This window comes from Arachis ipaensis, chromosome B10 (genome assembly GCF_059453495.1).
Source record: "Arachis ipaensis isolate K30076 ecotype BB chromosome B10, ASM5945349v1, whole genome shotgun sequence".
Taxonomy (NCBI): Eukaryota; Viridiplantae; Streptophyta; class Magnoliopsida; order Fabales; family Fabaceae; genus Arachis; species Arachis ipaensis.
The window spans coordinates 136,042,588-136,068,804 of NC_142435.1; the positions used below are offsets into that span (position 1 = coordinate 136,042,588).

General features: G+C 31.1%; 2 protein-coding genes, 1 long non-coding RNA gene and 1 pseudogene across 3 annotated transcripts; 2 read left to right on the plus strand and 2 right to left on the minus strand.

Annotated features, from left to right (window-relative positions):
* Positions 1 to 4,074: 4,074 nt before the first annotated feature.
* On the minus strand, positions 4,075 to 4,746 carry LOC148581833 (uncharacterized). The gene has a single exon (XM_088493993.1). The coding sequence runs from the start codon at positions 4,744 to 4,746 to the stop codon at positions 4,075 to 4,077; it is 672 nt and encodes a 223-aa protein (XP_088350119.1).
* Positions 4,747 to 4,805: 59 nt separating this feature from the next.
* LOC107621118 (uncharacterized) lies at positions 4,806 to 7,402 on the minus strand. The gene is made up of 3 exons (XM_088494868.1): positions 6,814 to 7,402; positions 4,983 to 5,974; positions 4,806 to 4,886 (listed from the first exon to the last, which is right to left on the minus strand). Exons 1-3 carry the CDS (start codon positions 7,400 to 7,402, stop codon positions 4,806 to 4,808), a joined length of 1,662 nt encoding a protein of 553 aa, XP_088350994.1.
* A 2,854-nt stretch (positions 7,403 to 10,256) lies between these two features.
* Positions 10,257 to 12,713, plus strand: LOC110270225 (uncharacterized). The gene is made up of 2 exons (XR_015880812.1): positions 10,257 to 10,715; positions 12,537 to 12,713. It is a non-coding gene; the product is annotated as an uncharacterized LOC110270225 (long non-coding RNA).
* A 3,787-nt stretch (positions 12,714 to 16,500) lies between these two features.
* Positions 16,501 to 18,236, plus strand: LOC107622002 (uncharacterized; annotated as a pseudogene).
* Positions 18,237 to 26,217: the final 7,981 nt, after the last annotated feature.

Genomic DNA, 26,217 nt, shown 5'->3' on the forward strand with positions numbered 1-26,217 from the left:
ATCACGCAAGCAAACAGAGCAAAAGTAATAATAGAGAGAGAATCACATGCTTCTGAATATTCAAACCAAAATTGAAAAAATAAACAGAGACCTACCGCGGCGACGATCTTGTGCGTCTACACACAAGAACGGAGGCGGTGCAAGCGGCGGAGGTGTGGTGTTGCGACAAGAGCAACAACAGTGGCTGGAAGACCTTGGCGACGTAGATCTGAGACAAACAAACGATGACAGCGATGCGAATCTGAGGCGGATCCGATCGAAATGAAGTCCAAGGAGTCGTTCGTGGAGGAGATGTGTTGACAAAAAAAGCGCTTTCTCTCGATCTCAAAGGCGGAAGAGGAGCCTTTGCTTGATTCCAGAAGCCTCTGGAACTGCAGCGGCGATGCCGACGGCGACGAGTTTAGAGTTGCGGCAGCGAGCTCTCTCTTCTCTTTGTTTCACCCAATCTCTCCTTCTATTTGTTAATTGGACAATTGTTATGAAAAATATATTTTAGTAAAAATACTAGTAGCCATAACATTATAGCCACTAAAATCTTTAACAAAAAATATTTTTTATGTATTTTTTAGTGGCAATAATAATAATTGCCACTATAATTTATAGTATTAGTGGTAAATATTTAATTGCCACAAAAACATAATTTAAATAAAACAAACAGCAGCCATTAAGCTATTGCCGCTAAAAGTTAGTCGCTAAAACTAATATTTCTTGTAGTATCATGATGATGTAATAAACAATTATTTAGATTTAGGAGGGGTTAATCTTTGAATTTGTGGGTGAAAGATAATTCATTTTTTAAATTGTTCCTAAAAAATTTTGTTGGTCATATTAATACTAAAAAATATGACCGTAAATAATTAAATTGATCTTTTATCAGTTAGATGATAACATATCACGGTAAATATTTCGTATTACGATGACATAAAAGGTTAATATAATAACATGTCACGAAATAATCTTTTATATTTTAACATGAAAAATGAATTTAAATATTAACTAAATTTATAAACGAGAGAAATTATGTTGTAATATATATATCATCTTTGCACAAAAATAATTATTTCTGCATAGTTGGAACAACATGACTGGCACCGGAATTTAATTTTGATATGGAACTATGAAATGTGTTAAACCGAGTTATGGGAAGGGGGTGCTGAACATGGATGTGGTGTCAGCCCCTAAAGGAAATCGGACCGTGCGACACTCATTGTGCAACACGGAGGGTCCGACTTGCTGCAAGGAACACGGAGGGTCCGTGTTGATGCATGATGGACACGCGGCGCTCATTCCTTGCTCCCCAGACGGTGCCCCACGTACCGAGTTGCTAGATGCAACAAATCTACCCCCACCATCCGAGTTTAACACATTCACCCTTCACTTTCAATACCCCAAAACTCCATTGCTATCTTCGTTTCTCTGCTGTTGGTGCATGGTGGAGAGCAAAGAAAAATGGCAAAAAGAAATAAAATTAAAGATGTTGATCGGTCTGAACTTCACATTATGCACTATCTCAGTTTGCCAGATTATGTAAGTTTGTTTAATTTTTTTTTTTAATTTTATAATTATAGTTATTATTATTAAAAATTTAGTTGTTAATATTATTGTTAGCATCTGAGCTTAGAAATATAGATAGAATGAGTAGGATTCATTTTAATTTTTTTCTTTAATTTTTTCACTATTTTTGTATAAAAATTGTTACTGTTAGTGGGTTAAATATTATTATTGTTAGTGTGTTAACGATGATGATGCTATATATATTCTTGTTCTTGCAGTAGAAAAAAAGACACGCAATTTTTTTTTAGTTTATTTAATTTTTTTTATATTTTTTAGAATTTCGGAAGAGAAATTGAAATATTAAAATATTTAAAAAATTACAGTTAAAACCGAATTGTTATTAATTTTTGGATTCAATTTGTTTTTTAAAATATTTTATAAAATTTTAATTATTTGTAATTGTTACGTTATTATTAAATGTTATTGTGACTAAAAGGAACAGTTGGACATAGTAATAAATAAGAACTGAATGGTTATTAGTATTAATTTATAAAAGTGTATTATTTTATTGTAGTTAATTGTAATTATTAATGTTAGAAAAGTTAAGTATTGTTGTTATTAGAAAATGAATTTAAGAAGATATTGACGATAATTATTAATATTTTTAAAAATTTTGAAATATGTGTTTAAATTTATTTAAGTAATAGCTAATAGGTAATTATTAAAACAAATAATAATAATGTTATTATTTAGAGAAATTATTGATATATCGTAAATAAAAAAAAACAAAAACTATCTCTGATTTACTAATTTTATTGAGATTTGATTTGAAAAGTATGTATATCTATGTATTATCTATGTATTTGTATCTATTAGTTAATGTTATTAATAAATAATTTTGGAAGTAGTAATTATTTATTTTAGTCAAATTAAGTCAAATAATTTATAAGAGATGATCGGTTTCAAGTAATATTTGTTGTTTAGTTAGTTGTGAAGATTTTGTTAATAAGTGTATGTAGTATAAAAATTATTGCTTTGCAGTAGTAAATTAGCAATAGTTTGTTAGTTGACTAATAACTTGTTATGTTTTTTGTAGAAATTAAGAATGTTGACCTGTGACCATCCAATTCTGCCGGATCGGTACAACGATTGGGTGGAGGACCATTTACGAGTCACTGGATTCTATCATGCATCTCAAATTGGTGTCGTACAAAATCAGAAAGCACTCGTGAATGCTCTAATAGAACGGTGGCACCCAAATACACATACGTTTCACCTTCCAATTGGTGAGTGTGCCGTAACTCTTGAAGACGTGGCTCTAATTCTTGGTCTCCCGATGGATGGTCTTCCAGTTACTGGGATGACAATGAGTAGTTTCTCAGCGTTGGAGGCAGAATGTTTGCTTCAATTTGGCGTGGCACCGCGTAAGTCGGAGTGTAGAGGATGCTGCATCAAACTGACTTGGCTTCGGGAACTAAAAGAAAATATTCAGTTGACTGATGAATTAAGTATACAGAGGTATGTGAAGTGCCATATTATGTTGCTCATCGGGACTATCTTGTTTGGGGATAAATCTGGAGCAGGTGTGCACTGGAAGTTTCTTCCCTTGCTTCGTGATTTTGCTAGTATTGGACACTATAGCTGGGGTTCGGCATGCCTAGCACACCTCTACAGGGGGTTATGCAGGGCATCTCGTTATAACTGTAAGGAAATAGATGGTCCAATAACACTTCTGCTCGGTTGGGCTTGGATCCGACTTCCATATCTATCCCCGCTCCCCAGAGAACCCCACAGTTTTCCACTAGCCAACAGGTAATGTTACGTTACAATCTACCCGTAGCATTATATTTAAAATTCAGTTTAGCTAATTGAATATATGATATTAGGTGGCGTAACTGGGAGCGTGGTGACCGAAGATATAGATATTTGAATCTAGCTCACTTTAGGAAGGCCTTTGATGAACTGCAGGAAGGCCACGTGTGTTTTAATTAAAGATTTATGACTTTCGGGCATTTTTATGAGGCATTTTTAATGTACAGAACAAGTTACTTAAGTCATACTTGCTTTTCATTTGTGGTGTCAACAAAAATAAATAAAAAATAATAATTTTTGCATTTTCAACCTATGAAAAATTGAAAATAAACCATAAAAATTTCGGTTTATTTTCATTTAAATGGGCTAAAAAAATCATGTAAATTTCATTTTTACAGTTGCAGCATGCAAAAACGCAACTAAATGTCTAAACTTGTAAAATTTTTGTAATCTAATTTATTTGGATAAATAATTTTTTTAAATTAAAAAAATCCATAAAATTTTACCATTAGAACCAAAATAAAATGACAGTTTAATTAAGGGAGAAAAATATAAGATGAATTAAGTTTTGAAATTGCACATTAAAGGGGCTAATTTATTTCACATTTTTCTTAATTGAAGATTAGAAACTAAGTCCAACAGAAGGAGAGTAATGCTACAGAACAAGTTACTTAAGTCATACTTACTTAACTCAGATGGACAACTAATGACAAACCATATATTGCCACATATATAATGTCATCTCAGAAAATGAATCTACTAATGATCTCAGTTGGCATTTGCACCACCCTGCTGATGGCATCTGCCACGACTGTGTCCCTCAGCTCCACATATCGTACATCGCCTAGGCCGACGTAACATTCGCGTGTCCATCTCATTCAAGAAGCGCGTCATTTTCGGCCGACCTTTCCCGACGCGTCTCAGGAACGGATTTGGGATGAACCGAGGTCCGTTGTAAGCAGGCCATGTAGTGGGGTTACCTAGTGGCCTAAACCTTGCTCGGTACACCCGCCTAACTTGGTCCATCTTATACACATCATGAACATACACTTGCCAATCCAGTCGCTGGTTGGCACAACATGCAAACACATGTCGACAGGGGATCCGGTCCACCTGAAACTCACCACAGTCACATCGAAGGCCACGTAGGTCTACTGCAAACTCCAGTCCACTTGGCATCTCACGCACCTCAAAGACCTCATTCTGCCGGTCAAAGCAACTAACCTGAATGTTTCCTGATGCAAGTTGGTTTGCATGCAACTTCGAGGTCACGACATTAGAAAACACATGGCCAGCATTAATCCGGGCTTCTGCTTTCGCTCTTTTTCGGGTAAACAACTCGTTCAGCCTGTAGAATGTTACCTTCACAAGGGCAGTCACGGGGAGATTGCGTGCGCCCTTCAAGACTGAATTGATGCATTCCACAAGATTTGTTGTCATATGACCCCATCGATATCCACCATCAAATGCCAACGCGTACTGTTCCCAGGGGATTCGGTTTAACCAGTCAGTGTAGGCTTCCCCCCGTTCTCGTAAACGTTGGTAACGCACCTCGTACTCCCACACCGTCCTCGAATATCCTGCAGGATGTAAAGAAATATTTAAAACAATAGCGGTGAAGATACGAATTGAATGGAAATCTGATACTAAATTAGTTAACTATTCTGAGTGTTACCTATGTTGACGACCAGTTTCTGCAAGTACGGCACCTTAAATTTTCTCAGAAAATTCGACTCTATATGCCTGATGCAAAACATATGAAAGGCTCTCGGAGGTGACCAAGCCCCATTACTCCTTTCCACAGCTGCATTTATGGATTCGTGACGGTCGGATATCAGTCCCACACCATCCCGAGTGACAACATGCTGACGAAGGTTACTCAGAAAAATGTGCCACGCATCTGAAGTCTCTCCCTCCACAATTGCAAACGCAATTGGTACGATATTGTTGTTACCATCCTGTGACACTGCCACTAGTAGACAACCCTTGTACTTTTCGTACAAGTGAGTCCCATCCACCTGGACAACTGGCTTACAATGTCTGAAAGCTCTAATGCAGGGGTAATAACTCCAAAAGACACGATGCAATACCCGAATATCAGTCACCAAGTCATCGCCTTGGTATGCAGGCATAGTCTCAAAATGAACAACAGCCGACGGCTTCTTGTGACACATTGCCTCAAACCATATAGGCAACGTTTTGTATGATGCCTCCCAACCTCCAAATATTTTTTCAACTGCCTTTTGCTTAGCCAACCATGCTTTTCGATAACTAACAGTGTAGTTGAACTTCGATTGCACCTCTGCTATAACTGATTTTACCTTTAAGGCGGGGTCAGCCTCAACCAACGGCTTAATTGCTTCTGCAATCGTAGTCGAATCCAGCTTTGAATGATCCTGAGAAATTGTGGCTCTGGTACATGTGTGACTGCCATTATACCTCCTTATAACCCAACAGTACTTCCGGCTGATCATGCTAACCCGGATAAGCCAATCACACCTAGACCCATACTGTGTACACTTCGCATAAAATGTCAACGGCTCAGACTCATACACCCGGTAATCTACGCTTCTTCGTATAGTATACTCTTTTATCGCTTTAATAACAGCTTCCCTTGAACTGAATTCCATCCCAACGGCAAATTCACCATCTGCAAGAAAAGGAATTTCTGCCACCAGGACAGCCATGCAACCAAATTAGAAAACACAAATATTTAAACATTCGAATATAAAGGTAACACAACTTTTTACTGCATCAATTATAATAAATCCCTACAAACTATTTATATTTAAATAATTTACTAACAAATACTTATTTGTATTCAACTAATCTACTAACAGATAGTAATTTTAATTTAACTAATTTAGTAGTTATATTTAATGAATTTACTAATAATTTCCTATTTATATTGACTTAATTTTAATTTAACTGTATTTAACTAATTTCACAAATTTTAATTTAACTCACTTACTTATATTGACTTAATAACTTCCAACGTAACCAATTTTAAGTAAACTAAGTTACTAGTTATATTTACTTAATCTACCAATAAATTCCTATTTAAATTGACTTTATTTTAATTTAACTAAATTTAACCAATTTAACAAATTCTAATTTAAGTAACTTACTTATATTGACTTAATAACTTCCAACTTAACCAATTTTAATTAAACTAATATACTACTAATATTTAGTTAATCTACCAACAAATTCCTATTTATATTGACTTAATTTTAATTTTACTAAATTTAACTAACTTAACAAATTTTAATTTAACTAATTTACTTATATTTACTTAATAAAATCCAGTTTAAACCAATTCTAATTTTATTGATTTACTAATAAATTTCAATTTATAATTACTTAATTTACTGAATTAACTGATAAATATTAACGGATATTTAACTAATTTACTACTTAACCGTACGTTCTAATTTATATTGAAGTAAATCAATATAAATTAATAAAAAATTCTAATCTTTCGTATAAATACTGAGAATTATGTACCTGCATTGGTATAATCCGGAAACTCCGAAACATGCATGGCTTCCAAATCCAATACTCGCATGAATGATGGCTCCTCAAACGGCACATCGTTTGCCAGTGCAGTTGCCACATCAGACACATCCGGAGCCATAGCTCCGTCACCTTGAACCTCATCTCCATCTGGACCAACAACTTCGTAGTTGCTTTCGAACTCTTCTTCACTGTCACTATTGTAATCCTCCCGTAGAATATTCCGATCGGCCTCAAATTGCTCAAACTCAACATACAACTCGATGAACGAGAGTTGACTCCGATGTTCAATATACATGGAAAACATATCTTGCATGCTCGCTTCGTCCGTTACATATTTGGTTTGAAACTGGACGAATCCACCAAACACTTGAATAGGATTTCTGTATAGAATACATGATATCCTTCTTGCCCTCTCAGAATGAATCTTCTCACAGATCACACCTTTGAGCTCCTCAAATGAGATTGTAAAAGGAATCACCAAATCTAACGGATTTTCACAAACAAATGTTACTCCTTCAGATGTTTGTAACAAAATCTGACCAAAATAATACATCTTCAATAACACTCTATCACTCATTTCTCTCAATCACATTAACAAACTGATAAACTTGAGTTTTGGATTTTTGGCTCCTTTACTAAACAAGTGACGAAACAGAGAAAGTAAAAACTAGGAGGACCGTTGAAGAAGGAGTCGAAGAAGATGAGAGAGTAGTTGTTCTGATCCACTTTTCACCAACTTTTATTTAAACTCCCAACCAAATCGGACCATGCGATTACCTTTTCTCAATTCAAAAAAATATTTAAAAATTGCATGTCGGACTCTCCGATTTCATAGCACAACACAAAAAAAAAACACACTACAAGCAACTCGGATGGTACGATTTTCATCAGCCAGATTTTCATCTTCTCTTCCTCCTCAAATTGGACCAACCGATTTGCTTGTCAAAATTTGAATTTCAAACAAATATTTAAAATTTGCATGTCGGACCCTCCGATTTCATAGCACAACACAAAAAAAAAACAGCACTACAAGCAACTCGGATGGTACGATTTTCATCAGCCAGATTTTCATCATCTCTTCCTCCTCAAATCGGACCAACCGATTTGCTTGTCAAAATTTGAAGTTCAAACAACTCGCACCATCTAAGTTGTTGGACCTGACATTAACAAAAAAGCTGCCCCACATATCTGTATTGCGCTTTCATGACTCCATATCCGGATATAACACACACAAAGCCTCCATATCAATAAAAATGAGCCGATTGGCACTGGGTGATTGAGAAACAAGTACACAAATTGAAATATTTGAAAAATAAAATTTAGAATATTAATTTTCTTTATATAAAAAAGAGTAAAGTATCATTTTTGTCCCCAGCGTTTGGGGTAAGTCCCAAAGTTATCCCTAACATTTCAATGGTCCTATTTAAGTCCCTAACGTTTCAAAATTGACTCAATGTTGTCTTACCGTTAGAGATCCATTAACAGAATTGACGACAGGTCAAAATTGAGACAATTTTGAAACATTGGAGACTTAAATAGGACGAAAACGTTGGGGGACAAAACCGACACATAGAAATAAATTTTAATTTTATCCTTTAATAATATCAATTTTTTACTGTACATAGTATTCAATTATTTTTTAATCACATCTAAGTAAATTACAATCAATCACATTACTTTCATTCTAAATAAATTAAATTTTCTTATAATTTTCCTCTTAAAGTAATGTCATTTTTTATAAATAAATAAATTTTACACTTTCATTCTAAATAAATAATTTAATGTGATTAGAATAAAAGTGTAAAATTATAAGTAATATAATTAAGTAATGAAAGTAAAATTACATTATTTAGAATGAAAGTATAAAATTTATTTATTTATAAAAAAAATTATATTACTTTAAGTGTAAAATTATAAAAAAATTATTTTATTTAGAATATAAGTGTAAAATTATAAAAAAAGATATAAGTAATGTGATTAAGTAATGAAAGTAAAATTACATTATTTAGAATAAAAATGTAAAAGTTATTTATTTATAAAAAAATGAAGTAATGTAATTAAATAATAAAAGTAAAATTGCATAATTTTAAAATAAAATGTAAAAATTATTTATTTATAAAAAAATTACATTACTTTAAATGTAAAATTATAGAAAAAATTAATTTAATTAGAATAAAAGTATAAAATTATAAAAAAATTATAAGTAATGTGATTAAGTAATGAAAGTAAAATTACATTATTTAGAATGAAAATATAAAATTTATTTATTTATAAAAAAATTATATTACTTTAACAGTAAAATTATAAAAAAATTAATTTATTTAGAATGAAAGTAATGTGATTAACTGTAATTTACTTAGATGTGATTAAAAAAATAATTGAATACTATGTACAGTAAAAAATTGATATTATTGAAGGATAAAATTAAAATTTATTTTTATGTATCGTTTTTGTCCCCAACGTTTTCGTCCTGTTTAAGTCCCTAATGTTTTAAAATTGTCTCAATTTTGTCCCGCCGTCAATTCTGTTAATGGATCCCTAACAGCAGGATAACATTGAGTCAATTTGGAAACGTTAGGGACTTAAATAGGACGATTGAAATGTTAGGAACAACTTTAGAACTTACCCCAAACGTTAGGGACAAAAACGATACTGTACTCTATAAAAAACAATTTTATCATATTTTAACATGATAATAAACATAGTCATAACTATTTATATAAGTTGCAACCATTGAATTTGTTTTTTAACCATTCAAATCCTGCACTTTAAACACGTTTAGTAATGCTTTTCTACTCATGTGTAAATTAAAATTAATTATCAAATTAAATTAATTTTTTTTACCATAAATTAAAATATTCGAATTCGCGATCTCTAAATGAATATAAAGAGACTATATATTTAAGTTATAACTCATTGATTATCAAATCAAATCATTTATTTATATAAAATATAATATATATATATATATATATAAATATATAAGCCGATCGTGCATTTATATTGAAGAATAATATTAATGCTTTATTTGCGCATTGTAAATTAGCCTTTTCTTTCTATTTTCCTCCCATTATTAGAAATGCACTAAAAATACTAAGAGTGACTATATCATATGGATTTTTTTAATTTAAATAAATGGAGATCTAATTCGAACCATTTGAAGATACTTTCTAATTATGTGTAAATGGTAGGGGTGTAAATTACCGAACCGGACCGAAAATTATCGCAGAACCGAACCGAATTTTACAACAACCGATTAGAAAACCGAAAAAATCGGTTTTTTTTTGGTTTTTTCGAAATAAACCGATCGGTTCGGTTCGGATTTCGGTTGATTCGGCAGAAACCGAACCGAACCGGACCGAACCGAATAATGAGGGTTCAATGGTGTGTTTTTACTAAGTTGCCCTTTAACCTAGGTATAAAAGGGCAACTTCACACACAGCCCTAGCCTTCTTCCTCTCTTTTACGCGAACGGCGAATCTGGAGCCCTAGCTTTCTTCCTCTGTTCTTCTCTTCCACGACCACGGTTCCACACTTCCACCTTCGATTCCACCATGCTCGAGAGAAGGAGACCCTGAAGGAGAACCCTAGCTTCTCTTCCTCTCTTCTTCTCTTCAGTCATCGCCGTCGCTGGGTCGCCGTCGCTGCCTCGCTGGGTCGCCGTCGCCGAGGAGCAATCCATTCACCGAGAAGCAGTCCTGTCACCGAGCAGCAGTCCAGTCGCCAAGCAAGACTCCAGTGGCCGTCGCAGTCCAACTCGAGCGCCGAGCAGCAGTCCAGTCGCCAAGCAAGACTCCAGTGGCCGTCGCAGTCCAACTCGACCGCCGAGCAGCACTCCTGTCACCAAGCCATCTCCTGCAGAAAGCAACTCCACAATGTCTTCTTCGGAGGTTAGAAATTCTGAACAATTATTTTTAGAGATTCTGTTTAGTGATACTGTGCTTGATTTAACCTGAACAATTGTTTTTACAAATTCTGTTTGTGGTTATGATTTTTAGAAATTCTGTTTGTGCTTTTGTGGTTATGTTTTTTAGAAATTCTGTAGCTAGAAATTCTGTTTGTATTGGCTGCATCAAGAACTCACAGGATAATGCATCGCTTTATTTTTTTATTTTAATTTTTTTCTGGATGAAAAATAGAGACATTCATTGAATACATTGCTTGTGAGGTAATATGAAGTTTGATGTTTAATTTTTGAAGTAGATTCTAAACAGATGTGATCGCTGCTTCACCAGCTGTCAAGCTTTAGAATTCAGCTTTAGTGGTGAGTGCATGAACTGGCTAAAAGTGGCAGTTGATACTTGATAGTAATTTTAGGGATGAAATCATTGAGATAGGCATTGGACTAGGTTCACTCATTCCCAATTTTGATAGAAGGTTTATTATATATCTGGTTTGGGACAAACTGCATAGAATCTTATGTTCTTTGGCACATGATAGTATTTCTTTTTGGTTTTTGGGTGCATAGGAGACCTTATTCTAATTAGTGTCAATAATAACCTGAAGCAAGGTTACTTCAAGAAAAAGGAAATTGATTCTTTAATTCCCCTGTGCCATTCAATGCCGTTAACTAAGATCATGTTTGACTCCAAATGTGATGATGTATTTGATGTCAAGGTACATGTTTCTTTAATTTTATTATTGAAGCCTATAACTGATTCTAAATATATATTTCATAAACTATAAGGAAAAAAAAAGATTTATTTATTACACTTCCAATTGATAGAAAAAAATTGTAATGATTAACCTTAATTAATCAAGAGAATCTAGTACATGTTATGATTAACCTTAATCTTGGACTTTTGGTATCTGAGGAATGCAGTAGTGTCCTGAAGCAGTACTAATCTAGAATTTCCTGGCTTGTCTACATAGCACATGCCCCAATTAATTTTGAACGTTTCCATTATTATGTTCCATTTGAGACCACAAGCTGTAGTTTAGCTAAATTAAAATGATCCATTTGCTTAAAATTAATGGCATGACATACATAAACCCCTTGCTTTGTCATCATCCCACTTATGTTTAAGTGTAAGTGTAACATTAAATAATGACTTGACAAATTGCCTCCTCATACAGCTAACTAAACTACTTTATGTATGTGCTTCCACCTAGGACGCGTTTGAATAATAATTACGATGATGCTGATGCAGCCTACTAGGAGAGCTATTCTTAAAAACTGATGCAGAACGTGTAATCATGAAAATACAACCACACTGTTCTACTTAGTTGGACCAAAGAACAAGGGAAACATGCATGCTCTAGGCAACTTTGTGTTTAGTAATAGCAACTAGCACCTAACAAGCTAATTAAGGACTCTTCACTTAAATATGAAATATCAATTTGCTTATATTATTGCCACTTAAAAACTTCATGCTAGCTTAAATCTTTATATATTTCTTTAAATGCATGTTGTGTTTTCGAATCATTATTAGAATACTATTAATTCATTATATTTCTTATGAAATAAATAGAAAAATAAATAATAAATGATGGTTATACTTCTATGTGAAATTCTTCCTGTGTTATGTTGAGTATAATGCATCTTAAATGTGTAGTTTGGTGGACTGTTTGAGCTGTTAATTACGCTTGTTTTGGTGGACTGTTAGAGCTGTTAATGATGCTTGTTTTGTTGCTGGAAACAATACTTTTGGTGCTGTTTATGAATTAAAAACCTTAATTTTTCATTGTTCTGTTTATATATATATATGCAGCCAACAAGCAATGAGGTGCCCAGTGAGCGGACGCCTGAAGTTGGGGGTGAAATTGTTGCTAGACATTTTTAATTGCCTTTGTTTTATATTTAATTAAGTTGAAATTGTACGGGATTTGGATGTGATATACTCTTGTAATTCTGGTTTATTGAAGGTTTTAAACTTTATTTTATGATATTTTAAATTCTGTTTATTAGATATAAAAAAACCGAAAAAACCGACCGAACCAAACCGCTGTTGGTTCGGTTCGGTTCGGTTCGGTTGTCCAGAAAGCAGCCAACCGAATGGTTGATATTAACGTTCAACCGATCAGGTCGGTTCGGTTGGTTTTCGGTCCAAAACCGAACCAAACCGAACCGATTACACCCCTAGTAAATGGTCAAATTGATATAACACCCACATTATAACAATAGCAATGGCAAACTAAATGACCTATTGAGTAGTTCAGTCAATTCACAAAAATTTCATTAATCTAATTTAAACTTTGATTAAAAAATAAAGAACTATACATGTATCCATTCTTCACACAAACTTTTTCATTTTTATTAGGGTGAATTTAAATTCGAGACAACTAAAATAAAATCGAGTTTCTTTGAAAAATGCCCAACTTAGCTTGATGTTGGTATATCTTCGACAAATAATAATATCAGCATCATTAACTGTTGGTAAAATAGTTTGGCAGATTATTTTATTTGTATTATTACGGATAATTATAGCGTCAGTATTAACAAAAAATAAAAAAATTGAAATTACCACTTATATAAACTTAATTAAAAATTCCATGGTAATATATAAGTATACAAGACATACATCACGAATTTTACATCCATGAGTAACAACAAATTATTAAATTGCAATATTTAAATATTTATTTGAATATAGGTAGGTGGACTAATGTTACATTAATTGTAACAGTATGCAGCTAGCCACTAGTTTTGTTTTTCAGCATGTACAACATTGTGGTGTTCTTCTATTGTGCTTAACTTAGCACATGTACAATGGCCATATAGACACGCAGGAAATAGTGGATCACAATATGGTTGTAGATAAGCGCAATTTCCAGGGCAACCCTTTGTCTCAGGCACCACTTTTCTTGCTATTTTTGGGAGATCAAATCCTACAAAAAAATAAAATTTAAAAAATAAAATAAAAATGAGAGTCACATACATAATATATTTACAAAATCATAGTAGAAAATTTATAATGTTTTCACAAACACATAGAGGAGGGAAAAAAATGGATGTGTCTGGATGGAGTTTTAAAATATTTTTCTGTTTTTTTTTTTTTTTTTGAAGAATTTTTTTATTAAAAAATAATTTTATTTTAAAAAGACAATCTTTTAAATAAATATTTCATTAGAAAAATCTTCTATATTTTTTCCTAAAACAGATCCACATGTTTGTTTAAGTAAAAGTATCTTATTATTGTTTTAGAGAGAGAAAAAATTAAAAAGAAAATACAAACACTTTATATCAACTAAAATCGAGGTAGCATAAAGATGTAATGTTATGCTAAGAGAAGATAATAAATAAATTTCTGATCTTTTATTTCAAAAATAAATAAAGTTTTTCACCAAATCTAATTATAAATAGGTGATGGAAATGTAAAAAAGTTCATCCATACTAAAATCAAACAAATTATCGATAGAAGAACTTATTATATGTCTCCTATTTACAAAAGTTAAGAATTTATTTATATTTTAATTTAGTAAAAAATTTATTTGTCTTTATAATAAAATTAAAGATCAAAATTTTATTTGTCTTTTACACTAGACTTTTTTCTTGCAGCCTCAATTTTGAGATTGAAGAAAAATAATTAATAGAATTGTTTTAAGAGACACAATCACAAAGTATAAGTAAAATTAGTAGGTATTAGATAATATAATTATTTAGATATCGGAAAAAAAAACACCTATAAGATGAAAAAGAAAATACCGTTGGTGGTTACTAAAGCGAAAAAGATCATTATAAATGCTATCTTGATTGCAATCTTCACCATGTTTTCTAGTTCTTTGAATTAAAAAATAAAGCCTAGATTAAAGTCACAAAAAAAATATTTTGTTTTTCAATAATGACTTGGATTCATTAAGGCCTTCTCATGCAAATTTATAGAGCTGGATGAACGTCGAAAATTAACAATAAATTATAATATGTACATAAAATATTTAATTTTGGATTTTTTTAATTATATTCCATTCATAGTTTAGCAACTACCAAAATCAAATATATTCTTTCATTATTCATATTTTTAGTAAATTACTTTTTTCTAAAATTAATCCTCTTTTTAATTAATCCTGAAATATAATTTTTTTCCCCAAATTATTTTTCGCTTTGATAATTTTTATTCTAATAATATTCTTGTGTGTTTGCGCATTTAAACTAAAAGAAGTACTTTCTAATAAGTAGAAATAGATGTAGAAATAGAAGGAAAAAATTGTATTTATATATATATATATATATATATATACAAAAATACTTTTTATTTAAATTTAAAAAAGTTAAGCTGTTTGAGCGTAACAAATATATAAGTACTTTTTCAATAAAATTAAATATTACGATCCTAAGTAATATATATATATATATATATATATATATATATATATATATATATATATATATATATTTTACATAACATGGTATTTTTGAAAATTTAATAAGTATAATTCTTTATTATATATTTACTTAGCGGCATAAAATAAAATAATGACATAATTTTTAATAAAGAATACGTGAGATATTCTAATAATATTTTAACTAAAAATACTTTATTCTAATAATAATATGTAATATATATGATACATTTGTATAGTGATTAGATTATTATGTCTTTCTAAATAAATATATTTTTTGCTTTCTAAGAATATAGAAAATAAACTTATAACCTTATTATTGTTTTGCAAATTTTTTTTCTTCAACTGGTTTTGCTAGAAGCCAGTTAAGATGTGCTTCCAAAAAACCTGCTTATTTTTAGACTTTTTAGAAACATAAACAAATTACTCAAAAAAATAGTTAATTTTGGGGGAATTCCTTTTTTATTCTAGAAGCATAAAGAAAGGAACCCAATATTTTTTTGAAATATTTTCCACATACAAGAACTTTTCTCGTACAAGTCATAGAAGTCATTTGTTATCACCCGCATATGTTTTTTTGGGCCGTTACTGCAAGTTCTTCGTTATTTTTTTCTCTCATTATCATCGTCACCAATACCTCCTCTTCCTCCTCCTCCTCCTCCTTCTCTTTTCATCGGAATTTCTTCTCCTCCTTCCTTTTCTTCTTTCTCCTCCATCATCAGTTATCTCGTTGTTGAAGATAATGAATAATTCAAGTTCAGATTGTCAATTGAACCAAAACAAAATTGATTATTATTTTGAATCCAATCAAGTAGCTGGCATGTGGTTCGATTTTAGTTAATTTTTTCGTTAATAGTTTATGATTCTATAGGTGAATAATGTTTCATTGTTGATGGTTTGAATTGAATGTAATGTAAAAGTTATGCATTAAAGAAATATTTTCTGTATTTGCAGCAAATTTGGGTGTAACACGAATATATTTGGGTGTATTTTTAAGAATTTTCGGTGTATGTGTGATGATAAGTTCTGCATAATTAAAAACTTTTCCTCTTCCTCCTCCTCATCTTTTACTGCTTCTTCTTCTTTTTTTTTTCATCATTATCACCATCATCTTCTTTTTTTTCTTATTCATCTTTTTCTTTTGAGTAAAAGATAAATAGATCCCTGACCTTTTAAAACGTAGACATTTTCGTCCCTCAAGATTGGAAAATACATTTCGATCCCCCACGTTTTAAAACGGCGGACAATTATATCCTTCCGTCCGTTTTGGGCAAAAAACGGCAACGGAACCAGCTGACATGGAGGGGCAGTGAATGACGTGGCCGTTACAGTTGCTGAGGTGGATTGAGACGAAATTTTAGTGGACAATTATACCCTTTCTTTCTTTTTCTCTCAGAAACATTTCATCAAACACCATGTCAGCTCCACTACCACTAACCCTTTTCCTCTTCTGCATTATCATCTTCTTCTTCCATTGCTGCATGTGCAATGACTCATCATCAACAACAACCCTTCAAACCCTTAAGCCCATCCTCCCAAACAAAAGCCCAGACCCAGGCCCATCTCATCCATCAATAGCAACAATCCCTGCATTCCCTGAACAATCTGATGTCAAAGGTTGCCCCTTGACACTCTCAGATGAACTCTTTGACGGTATAAAGAATGCTTGTGGAGGCGGTGGTGGTGGTGGTTCTGACATGGAGCTCCACCGCACACGGTGCTGCCCTGTTCTTGCATCATGGTTATACTCTGCATATTCTTCCATTGCATTAACCCATAGCCATACCCACACATCATCATCATCATCATCATATGAGATGCCATTGTTATCAGATGACTCAGAAACATGTGTGAATGATTTAGAGAATGCACTGAAAGTGAGAGGGATTCAGCTGAAAAGACCCAATGAGACATATGATGTTGTGTTCTGCTTCTGTGGGATAAGGCTTCACCCTCTGAGTTGCCCAGATGCATTTTCAGTTAATGAAAATGGTGAACTTGTTGGGATAAAACTGTGAGAAGGTTAGAGAAGAATTGCATCAGTAGAACCAACAATGTCAATGGCTTCCCTGGTCTTGGTGGCTACTCCAAGTGCTTGAACACACTCTACAAGGTCAGTTTTCTATTAATCTTTTCCCAAAATAGATAAAAAAAAGAAATTTTTTGTTTTGATTTGGGGTTGTTTGATTCGTTATTTTGACTTAGAATTTGATGGATCTTTGTTGAATATGATGAATTTGAGTTTATTTTATTGATGTTGATCTTCTTCATGGTTTGGTGATTTAGTAAAGTTGTATTTATTTTATCTTTCTATTTGAGAGTTTGGTTGCTCTCTAAGTTATCTTGCAATGTCACCATCCTTCACGCGCCTTTGGAGTTTGTGCGCTTCACAGAAGTCATAAGAACCAATTGAAGCCAAAGTTCTTGAAAAGGGTTGCAAGGAGATGAGGGCTAGTGGCCTATTACTGAAGTTTCTTGAGGCAATTCTCAAAGCTGGAAACCGGATGAATGCCGAAACTTCTAGGGGAAATGCACAAGGTTTCAACCTAAGTGCTCTTAGGAAGCTTCCTGATGTAAAAAGCATTGATGGGAAGACTAGTTTGCTACACTTCATTGTAGAGCAGGTGGCTCAGTCAGAAGGAAGAAGATAAGCTATGAATCAAAAGCATAACATTCCCAAAATCAACGGTGATATAAGCAACTCCAATGAAAACAATAATAGCCTTGTGCAACATGAGACAGAGAAAGAGTATCTGATGCTTGGTTTACAAGTGTTATTGGGAGGTATAAAGGATGAGTTATCTGAAGTAAAGAAAGCAGCAATAATTGATCATCAGAATTTCATTAGGATGTTATAGATTCTCAATGCTCGTGTTAGTGAAATTTGAGAGATTGTAACCAAATGTTGTGGCGAGAACAATGAGAGAGGTGGATTTGTTAAGGAAATGAAAGGGTTTGTAGAGGAATGTGAGGAGGAGCTTAAAGTTGTGAAAGATGAACACCTTAGGATCATGGAGCTTGTGAAGAAAACCAATGAGTATTATTTAGGAGGTAGAGGAGGATCAAACCCCTTTGAACTGTTTCTTATTGTGAGAGATCTTGTGCATGAAGAACCCCCTCACTCATCATAGACGATCGCACAAGCAGCGGCCATGACTTCCACCTTGCGTTTGGATGAAATAGGGCTCACCGGTAGAAACGGTGTCGTTTGGCACTTCAGGGACGAATTTGTCCACTAAAATTTCGTCCCAATCCACCTCAGCAACTGTAACGGCCACGTCATTCACTGCCCCTCCATGTCAGCTGGCTCCGTTGCCGTTTTTTGCCCAAAACGGACGGAAGGATATAATTGTCCGCCGTTTTAAAACGTGGGGGATCGAAATGTATTTTCCAATCTTGAGAGACGAAAATGTCCGCGTTTTAAAAGGTCAAGGACCTATTTGTCTTTTACTCTTTTCTTTTTGTTTTACCTTCTCAAGTTTCTTCTTGTTTTACTCTCTCACTAACACTACCTCTTCCTCCTCCTCTTATTCCTCCTTATTTTTTTTATTGGAATTTCTTCTCCTCCATCATGAGTTATCTTGTTATTGAAGATAATGAATAATTCAAGTTCAGATTGTCAATTGAACCAGAACGAAATTTATTATTTTGAATCCAATCAAGTGGCTGATGAGGTGTGGTTTGATTCTAGTTAATGTTTTCGTTAGTAGTTTATGATTCTGTAGTTGAATAATGTTGTTTTTGTTTGTGAAAATTATTGTTCATCGTTGATGGTTTGAATTGAATGTAATGTAAAAGTTCTGCATTAAAGAAAATATTTTTCTGTATTTGGGTGTAACACGAAGATATTTGGATATATTTTCGGTATATGTGTGATGATAAGTTCTGCATAATTCAAAACTCTTCTTCTCTCTCCTCGTCATCTTCTGTTGCTTCTTTCTCATCATCATCTTTTTCTTATTAATCTTTTTTTCTTGTTTTTTCTTCTCAATTTTCTTCTTGTTTTACTCTTTTAACAAGAATAAAAACAAAAAAAATCAAACAAAGAAGAAGAAACACATAATGGTATAAAATTACTTGGAAGATGATGAACTTACATTCGTTCAACTAAAAGAAAGAAAGAAATAAGAAAAAAAAGAAGAACAAAAAAATGCAGCATTGGAGGAAACATTTTTCTATATTTACAGTAAATTTAGGTGTAACACAAAAATATTTGGGTGTATTTTCGGTGTATGTGTACTGATAAGTTCTACATAATTCAAAACTCTTCCTCTTCCTCCTCCTCGTCTTCTACTGCTTCTTCTTCTTCATCTTCTTATTTCATATTCTCATAATTCTTCTTGGGAGGAAAAAATCAAACAAAGAAGAAAAAAATACATAATGTTGTAAAATTATTAGAAAGAGAAGGAGGAAAAAATACAGCAACAATAATAGTAATAAAAAAACGACAATGAAGATGAAACACGCGAAGAAAAAAGGAAGAAAAACGAAAAGAAAAATGAGAAGAAAAAAGAAGAGGAGGAGGAAAAGGAGAAACATGAAGAAGAAGAAGCGTCTTTCATAATGGTGAGTGAGAATGCGCTTTGAAAACGGTTGAGTGACGTGCGTGTTATCATGCTCAAATGGGTGAGTGTAGTTTTTGTTAAGTTTGGTCCAACTTGTAAGATTTGTAAACTAAAAAGGCTTGTATGTGTAGCATAACTATATTTTTTTTATGTAAAATTTATTAGTCAATGATTAATTAAATTCTTAGGATATCATGTTAGCAGAAATTTAATGTGATTTTGTATTTTTTTTTTTATATATAACATGTTAAGTTATTGACTCTAAATAAGTTTAGTTTAATAGATTTATTCTTTAGAAATCTCTTGATTTTAAATTTTCTTAATATATATGCATATAAATAAAATGATAAAAAAATATTTTCTAATAATAATAATAATAATAATAATAATAATAATAATATAGATTGACTTTATTTGTAATTCTCTTTCTGTAAGAAAAAAAAATATATATTTGATAAAATATCTTTGGATCAAATTTGAATCTAAATCTTAATTAACGAAAAAATAATCAATCATCTAATTAATGTTGATCCAATAAAATCATAAACTTTTTTTCAAATTAATTACTTTACTTAAATAGTTGATTTTTTTTGGAAAAAATAAAGACAATTTAGACTATACCTTAATTTTATTTGTGGGTTTAAATTTTTATTAAAATTTAACTATGTTGTATTTGTGGGTTAAAAATTTTTCAATTTTAACTCTAATTGTATCCATAAATTTTTCACATGATCTTATCTGCAACAAAATATTTTTTTTAATCAAACACAATATCTAATCATTTTATATTTCATAAACATATTAATAAAATAAAAAATATAAAATTAAGTCCCTATTAAAATTAAAAGCAACAAAATCATAATAAAATTTTATTAAAATTACAAAAAAAAAAAGATATAAGTTCTATCTCTACCAACTTCATTATATACGTATAATTTTTTAATAACATACTTTAATTTATTTCGGAATCGAGCTGATCGGGTAGGACTACCCGCTGCTCAATCCACTATGCTCAACTTGACGCGCTATAAATCAGGTTATCGACTATACCAGAATAGATAAGGTCGGATTAGATACTTATTTATAAGATTAGTATTACCAGCCCTAACTAAGCCAAGAGGGCTAAGGTGGGTTTGATAATAATACAAGGATTTAATTAATTTGTATTATAACGACATATATTAAGGTAACCATTAGTAAAATTTTTGAATTTATTTATTTTAATAAATGAATAATAAAATATATTAAAAAATTAAATTTTAATTTTTTTATACAAATTTTTTTAATTTAAAATCCTAAGGTCCTTCTGACACATATTAGTTAAATCCATAATATAATGCATGATCTGAAATTTATTGGTAATCGATTGTGAATAATTTATGCAATAAAAATTAAGAATTTTTGATGAGGTATCTTTAGTAGGAGACTTATTCATAATGATGTAATAAATAACAATTCATAATTAGGGAGTTAATCCTCAAATTCACCGATGAAAAATAATTCATTCTTAAAATTTGTATCTGAAAAATTTTGATAGTTATATTAATTTTTGTATACAATTATAAATCAAATTAATATTTTTGTTATTAATGATGATGATGATGTAATAGGTTAATATATCACAAATTAATTAGTTGTATTTTAATGTGACATAACATGTTAACTAATTGTTTTGTGATATATAATATTAATTGGTTATATTATTATAGCACATGCGACACTTAACGTAACACATTATCTTCTAATGAGCTATATTGTTATGTCAAGTAATATTTAATATGATACAACATTATCTAACTGATAAAATGATCAATTTATTTTATAATTGTATTTTTAAAATTATTTTTTGAACAATTTAAAAGTTGATTTTTTTTGGGACGAATTTAAGTATCAATTGAATTTACTTATGAGAGAAGAATTATTTTGTAATAAATAGCTAGTACTAGTTGTAAAATACTAGCACGAAAAGGAATAATTAACCATCTTCGATGAGTGTTTTATAGACTAATTAATCAATATATATTTGTAGAAATTAAAGATTTCTACCTTATTAAATAATTAAATAAATTTATTGTTATTTCGACTTTTATTCAAATAAAAAAAAACTTAAAAATCTTGTATTTTACTATAAAAAATTTAGTAGATATAGTCAAATTTATTGGCGAATTTTTAAAAAAAAATTCGTTAATAATATGTTTATTATCAGAATTATCGTTGAAATAAATCCGACCATATAAATCTTGCCAATAATTATTTATCTGCGAATTTTTCTGTCTGCCACTAGTTACTGTTGAAAAATTTCCATTAATAATTTTTACCATCGGATTATTCTCCCATTAAATCTGTCGATAATATATTATTAATTAATAATTAAATTAACAACTACCTGCAGATTTAACTGATAAGTTTTAAATTTTTTTAAAAAATTTGTTTAAAAATTTAACATATAATTTTAAATATTTAAATTCAATAATTTCTAAACTAGTAAGTCAGAAAATACAACACTAATTAACTCAAAAAAAATTAACTCAGATAATAATAAACTTAAAAATTTAACAATAATAAACAATAAGTTAATAATTAATTCAGAGAATAAATAAGTTCAAATCAACTCAAACAATTAATAACAATCAACTAATTAACTCAAAAAATAATAAACTCAAACAATATTAGAACATAAATAAGAACAATACAATTGGGGATCTTACACTTACAGATTTATTCGGATGAGTAACACCAAATCTTATTGCTCCTTTTGTGTTACCAATGTTCTCACTTAAACTGATATCAAACTGCATAATTATCAAAGAATTTAAAACAAAATCATAAAACAGAATTAAAAATTAGAATAATAAACACAGAATTTAAAACACAAAATCATCAAGACAAAATTAAAATCATAAACAAAACTTCAAACATAATCATCAAAACAAAATAAAAAACTCCTAAATCAAAACAGAATTAAAAAAAACCTAAATCAAAATAGAATTATTGAAAAAAATCATAAAAGTAGAATTAAAAATTAGAATGATATACACATAATTTGAAAGACAAAATCAGAAAAAAAAATTAAAATTAGAATACAAAATTTTAAACATAAAATATCAAAACAGAATTAAAAAACCTAAATAAAAGTAGAATTAAAAAGATTCTAAATCAAATCAGAATTAGAAGAAGCCCCGAATCAAAATAGAAATATTGCAAAATCATAAAAACAAAATAAAAAATCAGAATAATAAACACCTAATTTAAAACACAAAATAAGAAAAACCGAAATTCAAAATTAGAATGATAAACAAAATTTTAAACACAAAATTATCAAAACAAAATTAAAAACAAAACTAAATCAAAATAGAATTAAGAAAAAACCTAAATCAAAATAAAATTTAAAAATCTTAAATCAAAATAAAATAAAATAATTCTAAATCGGATACCATCTGGTGCGTGCTGCTACTATGCCAGAAGATGACGGCGACTGTTGGTGCATGGAGGACGACGGCAACTGCTGGTGCGTGGCACCGTGGAGGAGGATAGAGAGAGAAGCACTTCGAGGAAGGGAGAGGGAGAGAAAAGGGTCGCGCCGTTGCGAGACACGAGTTACGGTGTTGTGGGGCAGTGTCGACGATGGAGAAGAAGGAGGAGCTTCGTTGCTATGAGAGGTTGAGAGAGTAAGAGGAGATTCGACGCTGGGAAAGTGGGAGTGTGGGTGTTTCGGCACTGTGAACAGTGAAACTGAAGAGGAGATCCTTTTGAGGCTGTTGGTGGTGTCAGAGGGACTGTCGAAGGTGGTTTGGGGAGAGTAATGCAGAGAGAGAGAGAGTGTTTAGAGAGAAAGTAAGTCTTTCAAAATGAGGGGAGAGGACTGATAAACCACTATTTTATGGTTTATCTTGTGCTAAATTAAGTGGTTTTTATCAGTTCTTCGCATACTTATTCATACAAACTGCATGGATTTACAAATCCTTCCTAATTTTGTTCCATGATTGAAAACTTGCTTCCTATGCCTTTAAATTGTCAATTTTTAATTCCTCTTTATACCATTCGATGCCGTGATCTGTGTGTTAAGTGTTTTCAGGCTGTGTAGGGCATGAATGGCTTAGAGGATAGAAAGGAAGCATGCAAAAGTGGAAGGAATACAAGAAACTAAGGAGTTGAGCAGCGAGGATCGGTGCGCACGCACGGCTGACGCGTGCGCGTGCATTGGCGCATCGTACATCGACGCGTACGCGTGACGTGCGTCACGTGCTGCAATTACAGAAAGCGTTGGGGGCAATTTTTGGGCTATTTTGGACCCAGTTTTCAGCCCAAAAATACAGACTAGAGCCAGGGGACAAGGGGAGACTCAAGACACATTCACTTTCACTTAGTTTTAGTTTTAGTTTTGAATTGGAGAGAAAACACTACTTCTCCTAGGGTTCTGAGTATTCCTAGTTTTATGATTTTGGATTGGATATTGAGAGAGCTACTTCTACCTTCGATTGAAGTCTACATCAATATAGTTTGTTTTTCTATTACTCTACTCTTTTGTTTTCCATTTAATTTGTTCGTAGTCATATATGGATATTGTTAATTTTGAATTTATTAATGCAATGAACTATTTTTACATTTAATTCTATTACTGCTTAATTTCTTTCAATTAATTATCATTGTCAAATTTAATTTATTTTAATTACCATGTCTCCTATTTGTTCTTATTCCATGTTGTTGAAAAATGACATTCATGTTATGATTTAAAGCTCTCAACTTGACTTGGGAGTTGATTAATTGGAACCCCTTGAGTTGGAATACTCAAGTATAAATTTATAATTGGGGATTGCTAGCTAACTCACTTATCACTAACTCTAATCCTTCCCTAGGAAGGGATTAGGACTTGTGAATCAGAGTTAGTGTTACCCACTTGACCTTCCTTTGCAACTGCAAGAGGATAATTGAGTGGAAGCAACAACCTTTTTCTATTATACTTGGAAAGTCAATAAGGATAGAAACTCCAATTAATCTTCTCTTAGCTAAGGCCTTTTATTTCAAATACATAACACCTTTTGCTATCATTCACTGCTTTAATTTTTAGTTATTTATTTTTTTCCGTTTTCAAACTTCAAAAGTTTCTCAGAAAATTTCTGACCAATAAATTGCACCTTCTGTCAACTCGTTGGGAAACGACCTGAGAATTCTACTCCCAGTTTTTATTCTTAATTGTGACATCTTTTAAATTGATAGTGAAAATTTCGTCGGTTAAGACTGTACTGGCAATGCTCTTTCATCAAAATTTTTTAACCGGCATTTTTACACCCATCAAGGACGCGCGATTCTAATTTAGGGCAAAATTATCGGCTGATAAATTCAACAGTAATGTATTGCGTGTGATCAAAATGCAACGTTCCATTAATTGAGCTTTATCGGCGGATAAAGGTAATTCTGATGATAATGATCGCGCGAATTTTTCTTATTTTCTCTCTAAATATTATCGACAATTTTACCGTCGAAAAATAAAATTCGATTGTAACTTTTTTGGCCAACGAATTATTGCCAAATTCGCCAGTAATTTGCAAGTAATTTTGACACTAATATACGATGCTAAATTTAACAATAAATTTGATAGTATTCAACATTTTTAGTAGTAATTAAAAATTGCTATTGTTACTAAGAGAGATATACATATGATGTCCGTACAATTTAATTGTGCAACTTAAAACAAATAAATAATTATTTTAGACATTGATTAAAGTGATATTAATATCTTGACTATTTAACCCAAAATTCTTGATCTCACAAGCCCTCAAAAAGAATGTTTGCTTAAAATCCTTAATTCAAATTATATTCTGTTCATAGTTTAGCAAATACAAAAATTGAGTATATTCACTCATTATTCATAATTTTAGTAAATTATTTCTCTCTAAAATTAATTATTATTTTTAAATTAATGCTAAAATATAATATTTTTGAAATAATGTGTGTTTGTGTATACAGTTAAAAAAAGTACTTTTTAATAAGCAGAAATAAAGTAGAAATAGTAGAAAAAATTATATTTGGATATATTAACAAAGATATTTTTTATTAGAATAGAAAATAGTTAATCTCTTTAAACATAACAAATATATAAGTACTTTTTTAATAAAAATAAATTACATTCATATTAAAAAAAATATTTTACATAACATGGTATTTTGGAAAAATTAATAAGTATAATTATTTATTATATATTATTTACTTAGCAGCATAAAATAAAATAATTACATAATTTTTAATAAACAATACATGTCACTTCTTCTAATAATATTTTAATTAAAAATACTTTATTTCAATAATATTATGTAATATATATGACACATATGAATATATATGATGAGCGGATATTTTATACGCTTTTTGGCATCATTTTCATATAGTTTTTAGTATGTTTTATTTAGTTTTTTATTAAGTTTTTATAGGTTTTAGTGTTAAATTCACATTTTTGGATTTTACTATGAGTTTTTGTGTTTTTGTACAATTTTAGATTTTCTGGCTGAAATTAAGGAGCTGGAGTAGAAGTCTGATTCAGAGACAGAGA